Source organism: Rhinopithecus bieti, unplaced genomic scaffold (genome assembly GCF_001698545.2).
Source record: "Rhinopithecus bieti isolate Rb0 unplaced genomic scaffold, ASM169854v2 scaffold_9693, whole genome shotgun sequence".
Classification (NCBI taxonomy): domain Eukaryota; kingdom Metazoa; phylum Chordata; class Mammalia; order Primates; family Cercopithecidae; genus Rhinopithecus; species Rhinopithecus bieti.
This window is the reverse complement of record NW_016806178.1, coordinates 575,049-592,232: the sequence shown is the minus strand read 5'-3', so window position 1 is coordinate 592,232 and position 17,184 is coordinate 575,049. Positions and strand designations below refer to the sequence as shown.

The window sequence follows — 17,184 nt, the reverse complement described above, 5'->3', positions numbered from 1 at the left end:
CCAAGGCTTTTTTTAAAAAAAAAAAAAAAAAAAAAAGAGTCTTGCTCTGTCATCCAGGCTGGAGTGTAGTGGCATGATCTCAGCTCTCAGCGCACTGCAACCTCTACCTCCCGGGTTCAAGCGATTCTTCTGCCTCAGACTTCTGAGTAGCCGTGATCACCATACCTAGCTAATTTTTGTATTTTTAGTAGAGATGAAGTTTCACCATGTTGGCCAGGCTGGTCTCAAACTCCTGGCCTCAAGTTATCTGCCTGCCTTGGCCTCCCAAAGTGCTGGGATTACAGGCGTGAGCCACTGCGCCCGGCTGGTAAAGGCTTTTCCATTGGCCAAATGCAGTGACTCACTCCTGTAATTGCAGCACTTTGGGAGGCCAAGGTGGGAGGATTGCTTGAACTCAGGAGTTCAAGACCAGCTTGGACAACAAAGTGAGACCCTGTCTCTACAAAAAAAATAGAAAACATTAACTGGGCACGGTGGCACATGTCTATAGTCCCAGCTACTCAGAAGGCTGAGGTAGGAGCATCGTTTGAGCCCATGAGGTTGAGGCTGCAATGAGCCAAAGTCATGCCACTGTACTCCAGCCTGGATGACAGAGCCAGACCCTGTCTCAAAAAAAAAAACCACGAAAACCTTACCCATCACATCTCCTTTTCTCTTCTAAATGTGAATAAAAAATGAGCAAAAATAAGAGAAGGACAGTTTAATGGCAAATAGACTACAGATGATCCCCAACTTACAATGGTTAGACTTATTTTTTGACTCTAGGATGATGTGAAAGCAATACTTATTCAGTATTTCAAATTATGAACTTACATCTTTTCCTGAGCTAGCAATATGCAGGTATGATATTCTCCAATGCTGGGCAGCAGCAGGAGCCACAGTAGTCAGCCATGCAGTCATAAGAGTAAACAACCAGTATTCTACAGTGTACTGTTTTGCCAGATGATTTTGTCCAACTGTAGGCTAATGTAAGTGGTCTGGGCAGGTTTAAGGTAGGCTAGGCTGAACTATGGTGTTTTGTTTGGTAGGTTAGGTGTATTAAATGCATTTTCAACTTAGATATTTTCAATTTACGATGGATTTATTGGGATAACACCCATTTTAAGTTGAGGGATATCTCTGTAGTGTTTTCTTTAGTACTGCACTGTCTCAGGAATAGAGCATCAGTTTACAGAAGTAACTTGGAGTAACTTGGAGAGCTCCCACAGTCTGGCCTTGTGGCATTCATATCCTAGAATACCAAGTACTTTTCTACTAATCCCCACTGTAGCAAAAGAACATGTTTATTACTCATTTGGTGATGGCTTGGGATTTAGGATTCTGACAGCTTGCTGCTGGTGCCCTGTATATTGACTTCATGCTAAGTGGTATCAACCAAGTACATAAGCTATTATTCACTAATTGCTCATACTCCTCTTGGCAGTACTCTTTGCCAGCTGTGTGTGTTGTGATGGGGAACAGTGTTGTTTTAGGTCTGTTGATTGGGAAAACACATTCAGGAAGCAACTAAATGTAGCTCTTTGTTTAACCCCAATTTTTTCTCTCTGAAAAGTCCTTTCAGGTTCTTTGGCAGGGCCTCTGTCTCCAGCAGTCATGGATCATCAGACATTTCTCTAGCTTGGCTCTGCCCTGCTAAATAATGGTGTCCAGTGATCACACTCTGGATTGGCCAGGGTCTTTCTGGATCCAGACTTGTAATTTGAAATTCTTTGAAGACTGATTCTATGTGCATGTGTTAAGTTTAAATATAAAACACTAGATGTGTGTGAGCACTCTATGTTCAGTGGTAAGAACTCCCCAAAGAATACTGCTTAGGAAAGTGGTAAGGCTTCAGAGAAGAATCTTTTTTTTTTTTTTTGAGACGGAGTCTCACTCTGTCACCCAGGCTGGAGTGCAGTGGCGCGATCTCAGCTCCCTGCAAACTCCACCACCTGAGTTCAAGCGATTCTCCTGCCTTAGCCTCCCATGTAGCTGGGATTACAGGCGCACACCACCACACCTGGCAAATTTTTGTATTTTTAGTAGAGATGAGGTTTCACCATTTTGGCCAGGCTGGTCTTGAATTCCTGATCTCAGGTGATCTGCCCACCTTGGCCTCCCAAAGTGCTGGGATTACAGGCATGAGCCACCGTGCCCAGCCTAACACTCATGATATTCTAAAGGAAATATTTTAAGACAGTTTGGGTCAGTCAAAACACTGTTTATTATGTTTATTATATGTAACTGACTCTAAGACATGCTTGCCTTTAAGTTACGAAAATGTAATAGGAGATGGAAAGATTCCATATATGCCCAGAGTCCAGTGAAAATGTGGACATTAAGTGCCACTAGGTGTTGAGAGGCAGGAGAGGTCCTGTAGGTTGCATCAAGGAAGGCTTCATGATGGAAGCCTTGAAACATGGGCAGGATTTCACCAGGCAGAGAGAAAGAGGAGGATATTCGTGGGTAGGCTAGGCAGGTGCAGGTGAATAGTATGTGTAAAGGGCTGTGTGGGAGACTGGTCATTAGCTGGCTTGGCCAGGGCAGAGAGTTTGTGCTGGGGATTGGAAGGAACTAAAATACAGCTTTGGACCAGAGCACAGAGGGCCTTGTGTGCCAGTGCTATCCTTGTCCTGTAGTCATAGGGAACAACTGAAGGCTTTTGGATAGGAAAATGACATGAACCAAATCTCTTCTAGGAAGACTGGTCTTGTGGTAGGATTCTAGGTGGAACGAGAGGGGAGAGAAGAGACCAGAGCAGGATCAGTCATGCTCATGATATAATTTACATACTAGGGATTTGGACCATTGAATGGAAAGGAACAAAAAGATTTGAGACAAGCGACAGAGGGCAAGTTGATAGGCTATGATGATTGAAAATAGAGTTGAGTGAACAGGAGGATTTGGAGGTATTGAACCTGTGAGGCAGGAAGAATGGCAGTGAGTCAAGTTATCATTAGATTGCATGAATTTGTAGTGGGCCAAGCCTACATGGTTTTGTGACCCCCTCCTGCCCCCCGCCCCCCGCTTTTTTCCCCCCTCCTACAATGCTTTGTGCCTGAGCCCAGAGAAAGCAAAGGCGAGAGTTGTTACAATGAGGGATAGGGAGATGTGGGAGTTATTGGTTATTAAGAGCTTTAATAAGAAGTTAAAAGTTGTATAGCCAAAGAGAGGCTACTAAGCTGGTTTCCTTATCTATAAAGTGGGCTAATACTATGGATTAAATGAGATTATGTGGAAAAGTAGCTAGCACAATACCCAATTTGTAATTATTATTCAGTAAATATTTGACTTCAAATGTGAATTTGCAAAGGCCACCTCAGGAAGATTATTTCAAAGCATCAACATTTGTAGAATACCTACTATGTGCCAGACACTGTTTTAGATACTCTGGGTAAGTCATAGTTCATCACCTTAGGGCCTCTGAATATAACCAAACCAAATATGTAAATATACTAATAACAGAAGTGTAGTCGGCTGCCGTGTAATCCCAACACTTTGGGAGACTGAGGCAGGAGGCTGGCTTGCTTGAGCCCAGCCTAAGCAACATAATGAGACCTCGTCTCTACAAAATATAAAAATAAAAAATTAGCAGGGTGTGATGGTATGTGCCTGTGGTCCCAGCAACTCGGGAGATACAGGTTGGGGGATTGCTTGAGGCCAGGAGTTCGAGACCAGCCTGGGCAACCTAGCAAGATCCTATCTCAACTTTTTTAAAAAATGACTAGAATTCTTCCTTCCCTCTGTTGTAATAAATCCTCTATTCATGAGCCTTTCCTTTTGGGTAGACTTCTTTAACCTCCACCATTTGTTTTCTACTGTGCGGCGCCTCTTCTGTCCTCAAGTATGTAAAAGCCCAGATGGGAGGCAGTAGGGTGCTCTTGGTGCAGGCATCTCTGCAGCTTTGCCTGAAGGATGATCCACCTCCACACTGTGTGCTGAGATTTAGGGAACAGCAAGTATGTGAGGATGACCTGAACTAGAGTTCCTATTTATTGTCTTTAAAAGGATCCAGTTAAACTTGAGTGAGGTGCTCTGGTCTGAGCTCGAGCACCTCTTACCAATACTCATTTCTTTTGGAAAAGGCAGTTCTGGTATCTGCTAGGAAGGGAGGCAGCTGGTGAAGTCACAAGTGATTTGTTCCTGCTGCTTTGTGACTGTACTCTTCTCACCCTGGATGGCTAAGTCTTTGAGTCTTAGTGGAGATGTATCTAGCTCTCAGGACAAGTTTGGCTTTCAGAAAATTCCAGGCTAGCAGTTGTCTCTTTCACAGCTGGCATTCCATTCCTGCCTCTGAGCCGTAGCTGCCTTCCTCTGCTTCTTGTCACCAAGAGTCCCTCTAGAAGTAGTCTAAGGCTTTCAAGACCAACAGTGTTTTATCTCCTCAAAATGGGTAGTCAAGAAATCTGTTTTGATTTTTTTGCATGTGTGTTCAAAAGAAATTCAGGAAGAAATAAATCTTGGAGTTTAGAAGTGCCACTGAAGAATTTGACCCTGGAGATAATGAGGTCTCCTTTGGCAGCTGTTGTATTCTTGCAGAGAATTCTTTCCATTGAGAGAATCAAGTGTCTGCCACCATGGAGCTGGTCAACATCTCATTGCCTTCTCACCCATAGACCCAACCCATGCAGGGTCCTGCCTTGTCTCCCCATAACCCCCTCCCCAACTTCATTCCCCGAGTGTATGTGTATGGATTAGATCAGGTGCCACAAGGATGTCATTCTGAGGGAGAGCCACTGGGGGACATCAGGAAATAAATTCTGGGTGGTGTTCTGGACAGAACACCTGCACTGGATAAACCTGTGCTCCTCTATGAAGTGTCACAACTTTTCACTGAACAGAGCTAATGAGCCTAGTTTCTGAATTTGTGTCTCCGGCAGGCAGACTTACTTAACAGTGACTTGGTTGAGTTGGGGAACCTCAGGCTCTAGCAGATCTTTCAGTGCCAGAAGTGGAAGAATTTATCAGTCCTTTTCTTTACCTTGGAATCCTTCAGAGTTCCTGGGCCTGGGTAATCGGGTGGATGGTTGTCATAGACTTGAAGGCCTTGGTTGTGGTCATTGGTGATCTCATGAGGTTTTAGAGCAGTACTGTTAAGATAGGTGTTTTGGCTGGACTCCTAGCCCAGTAATGAACCATTGTGCTTCTTACATGTTTTCCAAGAGTTTAAGCTCAAACCAAGGGCTAGAGTATCTGGAGCCTAGTGCATTACAGCCTGACATCTGAGTTTTTATGAAACTGCCCATTGGTCATTCCAGAAATGCACTGGTCCCTGCTAATGTGACTGCTTTGCTAATATATGCCCTCTTGCCATTCCAGAGCCACAGGTGCCTAAACAGAGTGAGAAAGAAGTTTGATGTCTATGTTTATACCATCCTCTTGAAATTCAGCCATCAGGCTGAGGCAGACAGCTCACTTGAGGTCAGGAGTTTGAGACCAGCCTGACCAACATGGTGAAACCCTGTCTCTACTAAAAATATAAAAATTAGCTATCCGTTGTGGCACATGCCTGTAGTCCCAGCTACTTGGGAGGTTGAGGCAGGAGAATCACTTGAACCCAGGAGATGGAGGTTGCAGTAAACCAAGATGGCACCACTGCACTCCAGCCTGGGTGACAGAAAGAGACTGTGTCTTTAAAAAAAAAAAAAAAAAGTCTGGAAAGGACTAGGGAGGTCATTTTTTCTAATTTAATATGCAGACACTGTGTTCTCTAGCAGCCTTGGCAACAGATTTTTCTTTATCCTCAGTAGTATTTCAAGCTTACAGAAAAATTACTAGAATAGTATAATGAACAACCGAACAACCCTATACCCCTCATTTAAATTCACCAGTTAACATTTTGACACATTTGTTTTATATAAAATAAATACATATGAGCACACACATATTTCTGAACCATTTGAGATTTAGTTGTACTCATCATTAGATTTCATCCCTAAATACTTCCACAGCACATAAATTCAGTGTGATATATATATATTGCTCTACACAACCACACTACAAGATTGCTCTCAGCAAAATTTAAATTATTACAAAAGTATTATCTAATATACTCTGTATGCAGAACTTTCCAATTATCCCAGTAATATCCTTTATAGCTGTATTTTTAATCATCCATTGCACACTACATCCAGCTGTCATATCTCTTCTGTTTCCTTTAAACTAGAACAGTTCCTGCAACTTTTGTTGTCCTTTGTGACATTGATATTAGTGAAGAATCTAGGCCAGTTGATTTGCAGAATGTCTCGTCGTTTTGATGTATTGTTTGTTTCCCTTTTATCTGATTCATGTTAAACATGTTTTCTAGGATTTTGGTAGGGCTGTGTCTTTCTCAAGACGTCACATCAGGGAGTACATTGTATCTCATTGTCCCATCACTGGGGCTGTTTGACCACTTGGTAAGGTGTTGACCACCAGATTTCTTCCTCATAAAGAGAATTTTTCCCTTCATAATTAGTGAGTTTCTTGTTGAGCAGTTCTTTGCCTCTTAAAGTTCAAAGCTTTTTCCAGTATGAAGGAATGAGGTCCAGTGTGGACACGGGGGTGGTCTAGTTGTAAGTGGGGAAGGGAAGAGGTGGGGAAAGAGTCAGATGTATTTTTATATATATATATATACTGTAAGTTCTGAGATACATGTGCAGAATGTGCAGGCTTGTTACATAGGTATACACACATGCCATGGGTGGTTTGCTGCTCCCATCAACCTGTCATCTACATTAGGTATTTCTCTTAATGCTATCCCTTCCCCACCCCCCGACAGGCCCCAGTGTGTGATGTTCCCCTCCCTGTGTCCATGTGTTCGCATTGTTCAACTCCCACTTAAGAGTGGAGTCAGATGTATTGAATACAATGAAGGGAAGTAAGCAGCGTGCTGACACCTGACAGGTGAGGAGCCCGCTGTGTAGGGATAGCATTGGAAGAGAGAATAGAGCCCCAGAAGAGAGAATAAAGTGCTGGGATAGAGAAAGCATGTGAAAGGAACTGTCTCTTGAGGCCAGAAGGAACTTGGAGAATTTAGGAACCAGAAGGTGGCCAAGGTGTCTGGGGTGCAGCTTGGGTACCTGGTAAAGGTTGCCAGATCACAGCAGGTCTTGTGGGTCATAATAAAGAGTATTGTGAATGTGTAGTTAGGTTTCTTATAACAAATCCTTCCTTCAGAGAACACTTGACACTAAATTGCATTACTACTAGTTTGTGGTAGCTTTAGTGTAGATCTCCAGGGACTGTCTGTACATTGCTGGTCAGGGGGTGTAAATTTACCAGTGGATTTATATCCCTAAAGGAACCAGTGTGACATCAGCACTCAGTTTTGTGACTGCCACAGAATAGAATCAGAAGTCATAGTCCTAGAGAAATCCCATGCCTGTAAATGAGCTGTGTTCCTTATTGATAAGACTTGGGACATATGCAGCCTTTCCAATTAAAGGGCCAATCAGTGAGAGGATTGACTTAGATCTGAGATAACACTTTGTTGTGGGAGCCTTGTTACACAACAGAAAGACTGGGCAGGTCTGAAGGAGATAGGAACCTTGGACATGGTACTGAAGGGTGTCTGTGTAGGGGGGAGTGGGGACATGCATATGTGTCCATAAGGGAGGGAAAGGCCTGAAATGCTGTGTGCTGGAATGAGCAGTGCCAAAGTGATGACCTGACAAGGGGCAGACTGCAGCCGGCACGTGCATGCTGGACCACTGCGTTCCATGGTCCGAAGAGACAGCTTCAGCCTCTTGCAGTGGAAAGCAGGTGTACAAGGAGGAGTTTTCTTTCCTGGCCTGTACTGAGTGTACTTGTTGTCTTCCTTGATACCCTAAGGTCAATCAGATCCTAAGAAGTTCCCTGCTTGTCACGAACAGGTTATAATTATCTCTCCCTTTCTTGTTTCACCAGCAGCTATAAAATGCATATTAATGCTCAAAGAAACCTTACCAACTGATTTTACTGCCTTGAATCCTGAACAATAAAGATCTACCTTCCAACTCAAACATAATTAGACTTGGCCCATGTTCAGGGTTTGGCAGTAGCAGTGTTGTTGTTTGCAATTTACACGCTATGTTCTTGGTTCCTTTCCTTTGGAATTTATTTTATTCCCTTGGTCTGTTTCTGATAAGCCAGTCCAACTCGTTGGACTTATGTGGATAAACGTTTAAAAGGAACATTTTGTGGTGTTTGTATGTTCCTTTCAGAGGAAAGTCAGAGTAGAGTTCTAGACCTTGTAACTGCCAGACTCTGAGCAGAAAGGCTCCTGGCTTTGTCTTTCTCTAGGCTGCAAAAATATGCTGATTCACCAACAGTGCCCCTTCCCCCAACACAGATAAGTGAGGAGATGGTAAGCGACTCACAGCTTCCAGCAGCAGCATCTAGCCAGCCAGTGTCTCCTCTCCTGTACCATTTTTTGTCCTCTCCTGTACTTAAGTTTTGTACTCTTATAGACTGTGAGGGGACAGCTAGCAGAAAATGCTTCTGCCTGCTCCCAGAGAGCCTTCAGAATGAGGGGGCAGGGGAGGGGCTGCCTGCCTGTACACATAGCACAAGAGCCAGACCCAGAAAGAATGCTTGATTTGTGGAGTAGCAGGCCCAAGACTCACTACCCTGACCCATTTCAAATCTAACAGAAAGAGTTCTGATAAATAGGTGAAGGAATGCATAGACGAGTGAAAGCTCTGCCTTGCGTGACTCTGCAGGTAAAGAGGGTGTTTGAAGTAGTCAGGTGCGTGACTTGTCTGATAGGTTTGAGTTGTTAGTGGCTTAGGACTTTTGAAAATTGTTCAGCCTAATTAGTTCTGATAATATGTGCGTGTCTGAAGCAGGCCATAAAAATGGCTGTTTTAATCAGCTGTTGACATGCAAGGTCAGGCTGCAGCCTCCAGCACTGGCACCTGAGATACCAATGACTGACATTTCAGAAAGAGGTGAGAGGAGAGACTCAGTGCTCCTAATGGCACTGTTTGTTGCCTCTCTCTAGGCCAGGAATAGGATTTGGACAGGTAGAGGGCTCAGTTAGCCAACAGAATAGTGTTTATTTGATATGTTAGACATTTTTTATCATCATCATTACATAAACACCCCATCACACATGTTCAAATTCTCTAACATATTAGGATATTTTCCCACTACAATTCACCGAATAATTCCCTACCAAAACCTAATCATAAGTCAAAACCTGGCCTTTCTCTTACTAGACTCAATCTGACTAGAAAAATCAATACCCAAAACAATTTCACACACGACATGACATTATTATTCTGCCTTCCCTGAGAGGATACAGACCTGGGTCCTATAGGTTCAGTCTTTGTGCTTGGTTTCCTGTTGCTAAAACATGAAGCTATAGCCTCATTCTGTGTGGTTTTAAGAATCTATGCAGGTAGGACTGGACCTGATAGAACCTCAAGAGATTTCTCCTGACATGACCAGTGAAGAAAACAGATTTTTCTAGACAGGACTCTGTAACGATGCAATGAGATAAATGTACTGAAAAATTTATTAACTTTTATTCCCTAACTCTTCTACCTTAGAGTTAGACCAGACCAGAAATGGCACTAGTTTTGCATCATTTGTATGTCTGAGTACCTGATAAGAACTCAGCTTTGTTGATAAGTGTACATGGAACAAGTTGAGAAGGTGAAGGCTGAAGAAGTAAAAGATTAATTTCCTTATCTCAGGCAGTTGACAGTCCCGTATAATTGAGGACACAGGATCTAAAAAGGTATCTGATCTAGCTGGACAAAGCTAGCAACGTGCAGTCCCACAATGACCTGCTAATTAGAATCTGCATTTGTTGGTCCATTGGCCAGTGAAGCCAAATGGGGCTCTTTGGGAAAGGGTCTGCTGCTCAGCCCAGTGGCTTTGGCATTTGTAAGACAGCATTGGCCGGGCGCGGTGGCTCAAGCCTGTAATCCTAGCACTTTGGGAGGCCGAGGTGGGCGGATCACGAGGTCAGGAGATCGAGACCATCCTGGCTAACACGGTGAAACCCCATCTCTACTAAAAGCACAAAAAACTAGCCGGGCGACGTGGCGGGCACCTGTAGTCCCAGCTACTCGGGAGGCTGAGGCAGGAGAATGGCGTGAACCCGGGAGGTGGAGCTTGCAGTGAGCTGAGATCCGGCCACTGCACTCCAGCTTGGGCGACAGAGCGAGACTCCGTCTCAAAAAAAAAAAAAAAAAGACAGCATTGGCTTCTTGGAGGGAGCAATACCTTGGTTGTCAAGGTAAGAGCTGTCCATTGCAGATCACAATTTTTGGGTTTGCTGTTTCTTTCCTAGTATGTTGACACTGGTGCATATAATAATATTATGGACTTATTCACATACATCAGCTGCTGTAGATATTGGCTTTGAGCCTTGAAAAGCCAAGTATTTTCCATAGTGTACTTTCAGTGACTAATTCTCCCCAACTTTTGTAAAAGTTGCCCTTTTTTAATGGTGAAAGTAGCTTAAAGTCAGCCATAGCTTACTTAACTTGTACTCCCTCCCTGTTTTGTGAGTATTGGGTTACACCCAATTCAGATGGGGAGAAAATGACAAATTATTTGAGAAAACAACTTTGCTAGCTGAGTTTCTTAATCAAAGAGGAAGGGTAAATAGAAGAGAGAAGGAAGAAGAAGAGGGAAGCAGATGGAACAAGTCCTGCCCTACAGTTGAACAGCAGGGACCAGAGGGCCATCAGGGTTAGCTAGTGTCTGTGTCTGTTCCACTTCTCAGGAAGGACAAGGCGCCTGCTTGTGAGGAAACCCTGCTGCCCAAGATGGCATTTCCCCCACTTTGGGAAAATCATGTTCTCTTCTCTTGTGCCTGAATATGCTATTACTGGCTGTGTGCTGGTCTCGATAGCACTAAATATATCCTGGTAGATTTGGCCTTCGTCATCTAAAGCTAAACTGCTAAGGGAGCTTAAGTTTGTCCCCACTCTGTGGTGACCTGGAACAAGTTGTTACTTGGTTCACCATTCACTACTCAGAGTGTGCCTTAGTCCCGGAAGATGAAGAGGATGGGCCAGAGGGTGGTCCATGGTAAAATGTTGGCATTTGCAGAATCTTGGATAGAGTATACCCAGTTTGGACCTGGTTTCTGTAGTCACTTTACCTTTCTCTTCTCCCTTTGAACTGCAGATTCTGGCCTGGTTGTCCCAAGTGTTTCCTATGAGCTACATAAAAAGCTGTTGTCTGTGGCTGAGAAGCATGGGCTGACCCTGGAGCGGAGACTGGAGATGACAGGTGTGTGTGCCAGTCAGATGGCACTGACCCTCCTCGGAGGACCCAACAGGTAAATGCCTGTAAACTGGCAGGGACTCAATGTGGAGTGAGGATGCTCTGCTTGGCCACCACCACAGTGCCTCCCATACACACAGACGAGTTCATTAGGCAGTTTTCTGCCCATCTGATGGGAGTATCTCTCTGAAGTCACTTTCCTGGATGCTGTGAGGTTTCTTTGCCCCTCCTCAGACCCATCTCCTAGACGTCCTCATTCTTCTTCTGGCAAACTGCCTTTTGACCCTCTGTTTCCTGATAGCCGCCATCTGGCCTGAGACTCCTGCTAACTATCAGAAGCCTTCCTTCTAGGAACCTTCGGAGACCTGGCCTTTGGCACTCATCATTTACTTTACGTGGCTGGGATGCAAATCAGTCTCCATATCTGAGAGCTTCCAGAACCACACTGACAACTGAGTAGGGGAGCTGGAGTTTGGCACCTTCCCACCTGCCCCTTATGCTCATATATCAAGGGCAGTGCCTTATTTGTGGACAGACTGATACCAGGTGCCAGACCTTCTGCTAGACACTGGGGACACGAAGAATAAAATACTGCACCTTTCCTCCAGTAGCCCAGTGAGGTCTCTAGAAAGTCTAGTGCTGTGATAGAGGAAACAAAATTCTCCAGGAAGCCATATTATTGCCGCAGGCTGGAGAAACCAGTCAACCTTCTGGAGCAGTGGCATCCAAGCTGAGCCCTGATGAACAAGGGGTGATTAGCAGGGGCAAGCAAGAAAGAGGAAGACATTCTTTTTTTTTGTTGAGATAGGTTCTCACTCTGTCACCCAGGCTGGAGCACAGTGGCACAATCTCAGCTCACTGCAACTTCCACCTCCCGAGTTTGGTCAATTCTCCCACCTCAGCCTTAAGTAGCTGAGACTGCAGGCATGTGCCACCATGCACGGCTAAATTTTTTGTTTTTGATAGAGACAGGGTTTCGCCATGTTGTCCAGGCTGGTCCCAAACTTTTGGCCTCAGGTAATCTGCGCGCCTCTGCCTCCCAAAGTGCTGGAATTACAAGTGTGAGCCATCGCATCTGGCCAAGAAGAAGGTATTCTAAGTACAGGGAGTAGCATGTGCCAAGGGCAGAGAGAATCGAGAGACCATGGAATTGTTGGCAATCTGTAAGTCACTCTGTCGCTGGAAAGTAGGGCCTCAGTATAGCTGAGTGATAGGGAGCTGCTGAAGAAATTTCAATAGAGCTATGACATGGTTAGTCTTGTGTTTTAAAAAGATGATTTTTAGCTACAATGACGACAGTAGATTCAGTGGAGGCAAGACTGAAGGCAGTGAGATCAGGTAGAAAACTGCAACACTTAGAAAACTGAGCCAGGGCCCAAATGATGGTGGCCCAACTAGGGAAGCAGGGATCAGAAAAGTGTACAAATAGGTTTGGTGATGCATGCCTATATCCCAGCTACTCCAGAGGCTGGGGTGGGAGGATTGCTTGAGCCCAGGAATTTGAGGCCAGCCTGGGCAACATAGTGAGACCTTGTCTGTCTCTCTTTCTCTCTCTCTTTTTTTTTTTTTTATATGACCTCGTCTCTTAAAAAAAGAAAGAGAAGTGGACAGATGAGGGTTTGTTGTTGTTGTTGTTAAGGTAAATTCAGCAGGGCAAGGTAGTTGAATGGATTTTAGAGGTGATGGAAAGTATAGTGTCAGAAATCAGTGAACTTCAAGCTTTCTAGCCTGGACATCTGATTGGATGATGGTACACATTCACTGTGATAGGAAACATGGGAAGAAGAGCAGGTTTGAGAGAGATGGTGGGTTTTGTTTTGGATGTGTTTGAGTTTGGAATACCCGTAAGATATCCAAATAGTCTCTTAGCTATAAGGATCTGAAATTTAGGCCAGGCGTGGTGGCTCACACCTGTAATCCCTGCACTTCGGGAGGCCAAGGTGGGCAGATCACTTGAGGTCAGGAGTTCAAAACCAGCCTGGCCAACATGGTGAAACGCTGTCTCTACTAAAAATATAAAAATTAGCTAGGCGTGGTGGCAGGTGCCTATAGTCCTAGCTACTAAGGAGGCTGAGGCAGGAGAATTGCTTGAACCTGGGAGGAGAAGGTTGCAGTGAGCCGAGATCACACCACTGCACTCCAGCCTGGGCAACAAGAGCAAGACTCCATCTCAGAAAAAAAAAAAAAGATCTAAAGTTCAGAAAAGGGTCTGAGCTGATGCTAGAGATTTGAGAGTTGTCAGCTTGTAGATGGTGTAAGAGTAGATGAGATCATGTGAGAAGGTGTGAAAAGAAAGGGCCTAGGGTGGGATTCTGGGGAACATCGGCATGTAGGGCACAGTTAGGAGGATGAAGAAGAAAGCAAGAGAGGTAAGAAACCAAGAGGGTAGCGTGTAAGAACCAAGGAAATAGTATTTGAAGTCAAAAGGAATGGCTGGCAGTGGTACTGCTGAGAGATCAATCAAAATTAGAGTTGACAAGTGCCTATTGGCTTTGTCAGTAAAGAGGAGGATGTGGGCAACCTTGTGGGAGACTGGTGTCTGGAGTGGGGAGGTGGCTTCCAAGGAGCAGGGCAGATCTGAGTTCAGTGGGGCAAGGAAAGCCTCTTTTCCCTGAGCAGCACTCACAGATCCAAAGCCTCACATGATAGGATGTTGCTTCCTACAGGGCCCCTTCCCTATTTGCAAAATGGAACCTGGTCCTTGGCTTGTGCTTCCAGCCATGGTGTTTGGGAGTCCTTGCCAGAAAACTGATATTGCAGATAAATCCTGTAGCTCCTCACTCCAGCCTCTTTTCATTCTCTGGGCCTGATAATGTGTTTGGATGGAAGGCATCTCCTGATTCTGAAGTGATCTTGATTCAAGCAGGCTTAGTCCAACCCAGATGTAAGATTTCCATCTCCCTCATCCTATTTGAGTTGGGGGTTGGAGTGTTAGTTTTTCCTTGTCCCTTGATTTAGGCCTGCTTCCTAGCTGTTAGATCTTTGGGCTCTCCTGTGCCAGGGAAGAGCCAGGGAAATGCCTATAGGAAGGGGTAGTGTGAGGCACCCTCTGAAAGAGCATCAGGCCTGTGGGTCTGGTGTCTCCTGCACCTCCTCCCAGAGCCGCTGTTGGGGGCACTTTGAGACCATTAAGTGGCTTCCCAGAAACAGTAGTTTTGGGGCAGGAGCTGAATGTCCTTAACAAATCACACTCCTCTCTAGCCAGCTTCTCGGGGCTGGCTGTTCTTGTGCCAGTCTTTTCTCTTAGTGTCTGAACTGTCCAAAGGTCTATCTCCTGTCCTTTGTAGCAGTTGCTGATGTTGAGAAATCAGACCTGTAGTTAGTAATCTTGAAGTTTAATGTATATCAAGTGCCATGCAGTGTTCCACGGTGCTTTCACAGCATAATTTAATGTGGTCCTCATAACTTCACCTCAAAGCTAAATAATAGCCCTGTGTTTTTGGATGAGAACACTGTGGCTCAGAGAACCGAGGGACTTGCCCACATGATACTGCTGGTACACAGTCCAGCCAGGCCTCTAATCCACATAGGTCCATTTCCAGTGCCCATATACTCTTTGCCTTGCCGCTGGGTGTGTGAATGCTGTGCTCTGCTTCTTTTGATTGGGGGTGGGACAGGTTCTCCCTGAGAGGAAGAACCCTTTTAGGGAACAAAGTGAGTCAGATTCCACAGCTCTGCAGCATCCTCTGAAGGGAGCAGTTCTCATCATATTTCCTCTAAATGCAGAAATGGAAAGGCAAATGGTTTGGTGTCTAGAAGGTAAAGTAGATTGTTAAATTCTCCAAAATGTGTCTGGGAATGGGGGCAGTTATGAAGCTCCTCTTAGTTTGTTGACAACATCTTGTCATCTTTCTCCCTTTGGGAAACCGGTAAGTGACAATCATTGCTCCGCCACTAGGCAGGGACATATGGCCCTGCCGTCCATCTCCTCCCTGCCTTGCTGCCCCGTGAGCCAGCTGTGCTGCCTATGAGTTCGGCACAGCTCCAGGGCTAATCCTCGTTATCTCCTTATTTGTGACTTCTCTGAGTCCAAAGGAGTCTGAGTTTTGAATAGCAGAAAACTGGAAGTGACTATTTCATCCAAGGCAGCTGCTAGCATAGGAGGCCAGGTAACCCTTAGCCTGCTGCCTCCTCCATGGTCAGCACTGATTGAGTACCTTCTTTGTGTTAGGCACTGCTAAGTGCTGGGCATCCAGTATCCACACAGCATCTTATGAAATAGGTACTGTTAATGCCTGCAGCATTGCTTTCATTAGCTTCAGTAAGCTACTAAGCTCAGTAAAGAGAACTTGGATTGGCAACTGATTGAGGAGAATTGAGGGCTATGGTACTTGCTGTGAGCTTATTAGGAGTTGAGGAGAGGTAAAGGCATGAGCCAGCGTAATCCCAGCAGAGGTAAGCCTTGAGCTGGATCTCTAAGAAAAGGCGGGTCACAGTTTGGAATGTGAAAGGCTTTCTGGCAGGGACCGTAGTTTGAGCATAAGCAGGAAAGAGCCTTACAAGTGCAGGAGAGAATGAGACCAGCCCTGCTGGAGTGAAGCAGACACGTCGTTGGGGAAGAAGAGCAGAGAAGGCTGCAGAAGAAGAGCAGAGAAGGCTGCAGAGTGTTCATGGGTCAGCAAAGCAGTGTTCTGGCAACAGTGTTGTGTGGCGCAGGATCTGGGTGAACCACTTAGTGGGAGGACCCAGCAATGACGTGAGGCTGGGGTTTGGGACAACGGGAATACCACCCTATAGACCTGGCCTGTAGTGGATTTTGTCCCCCTCTGGAGCCTGGGACTTGGTGAGCAGTGGGTAAGAGATCTGAGACCAATAGGTGCTACAGGCAATTGTCTGATATAGGGTGCAAGGGATTGGCAAGTCTGTAGCTGATACTGCTTCTTCACCTTCTTTTCCAGATTGAATCCCAAAAATGTTCACCAGAGGCCTACAGTGGCTCTACTGTGTGGACCTCATGTGAAGGGGGCTCAGGGTATCAGCTGTGGAAGGCACCTAGCCAACCATGATGTCCAGGTCATCCTTTTCCTGCCCAATTTTGTCAAGATGTTGGAATCTATCACCAACGAGCTGTCGCTCTTCAGCAAGACACAAGGCCAACAAGTGTCTAGCCTCAAAGGTGAGCACTTATGCAGGGCTGGGCTGAAGGCCTCCTCCCTCCTTAGCAGTTTGATGGTCTCGTCATGCCACCCAGTGGCGACAGGTGGAAAGGCACCGTGTGTAAGGATGGTGCTCTGCCTCTAAGGAGTCTTAGAACAGTAATATACTACTTTCCATCCCCTTACTCTTCTCTCTCTCCCACTACTCAGATGAAAAGCTGGGGACCCACTGGTCCATTCCACAAATATTCCTTGAACAGGCACTCTTCCTGATGCTAGGGATATGGCAACAGATATTTTAAAATCCATTCTTCCGTGGAGCTTATATTCTGGTTAGGAGGAACCAACAGTATGTAACATACTTGTGTAGTTGTAGTAAGAGATATGAATAAAAGTAAAGCAGGGAAAGGAGGCATGTTGGAGGACTGGGTAGAGAGTTAGGAGACTTGGACATTTCAGGGTCAGGTCATGATGGGCCTTGGGGATGACCACAAGGATTTGGGCTTTTACTCTGGTGAGATGGGCAGTCATTGAAGGAACAAGTAGGGAAATGATATAATCAAACTTAGGTTCCAGATCATTTTGGGTGCTATTTGAGAGTAGACTACACAAAGGAGTACACAGAGGTGTCAGGGTGCTATTGTGATTATGGGAGAGAGAGATTATGGTGGCTAAGACAGAGTGGTAGTGCCAGAGGTGGTGAAGGTAGTTTCTAAATCAGTTCTGGAGATAGAATCCACAGATTGGATGTATGGGGGTGGGAGAAAGAGACTTGGGAATGGCTCCAAGGTTTTTGGCCTCAGTAACTGAGGTGCGATCACTAAGATGGGAAAGCTTGATGGAGAAGGTTTGGGGAGGAACAGCAGAAGCTCAGCTTGAGGCACCTATTGGATATGCAGGTGGA

The 17,184-nt window shown here is 45.3% G+C and overlaps 1 protein-coding gene across 1 annotated transcript in view; it reads left to right on the top strand.

The window, feature by feature from the left end:
* Nucleotides 1–17,184, top strand: part of EDC3 (enhancer of mRNA decapping 3) — a 63,524-nt gene that overhangs the window by 42,140 nt on the left and 4,200 nt on the right. Inside the window, exons 5-6 of the mRNA XM_017874941.1 lie at nucleotides 11,086–11,239; nucleotides 16,083–16,300. Coding sequence (XP_017730430.1) covers nucleotides 11,086–11,239; nucleotides 16,083–16,300 — 372 coding nt within the window. The remainder of the gene's footprint in view (nucleotides 1–11,085; nucleotides 11,240–16,082; nucleotides 16,301–17,184) is intronic.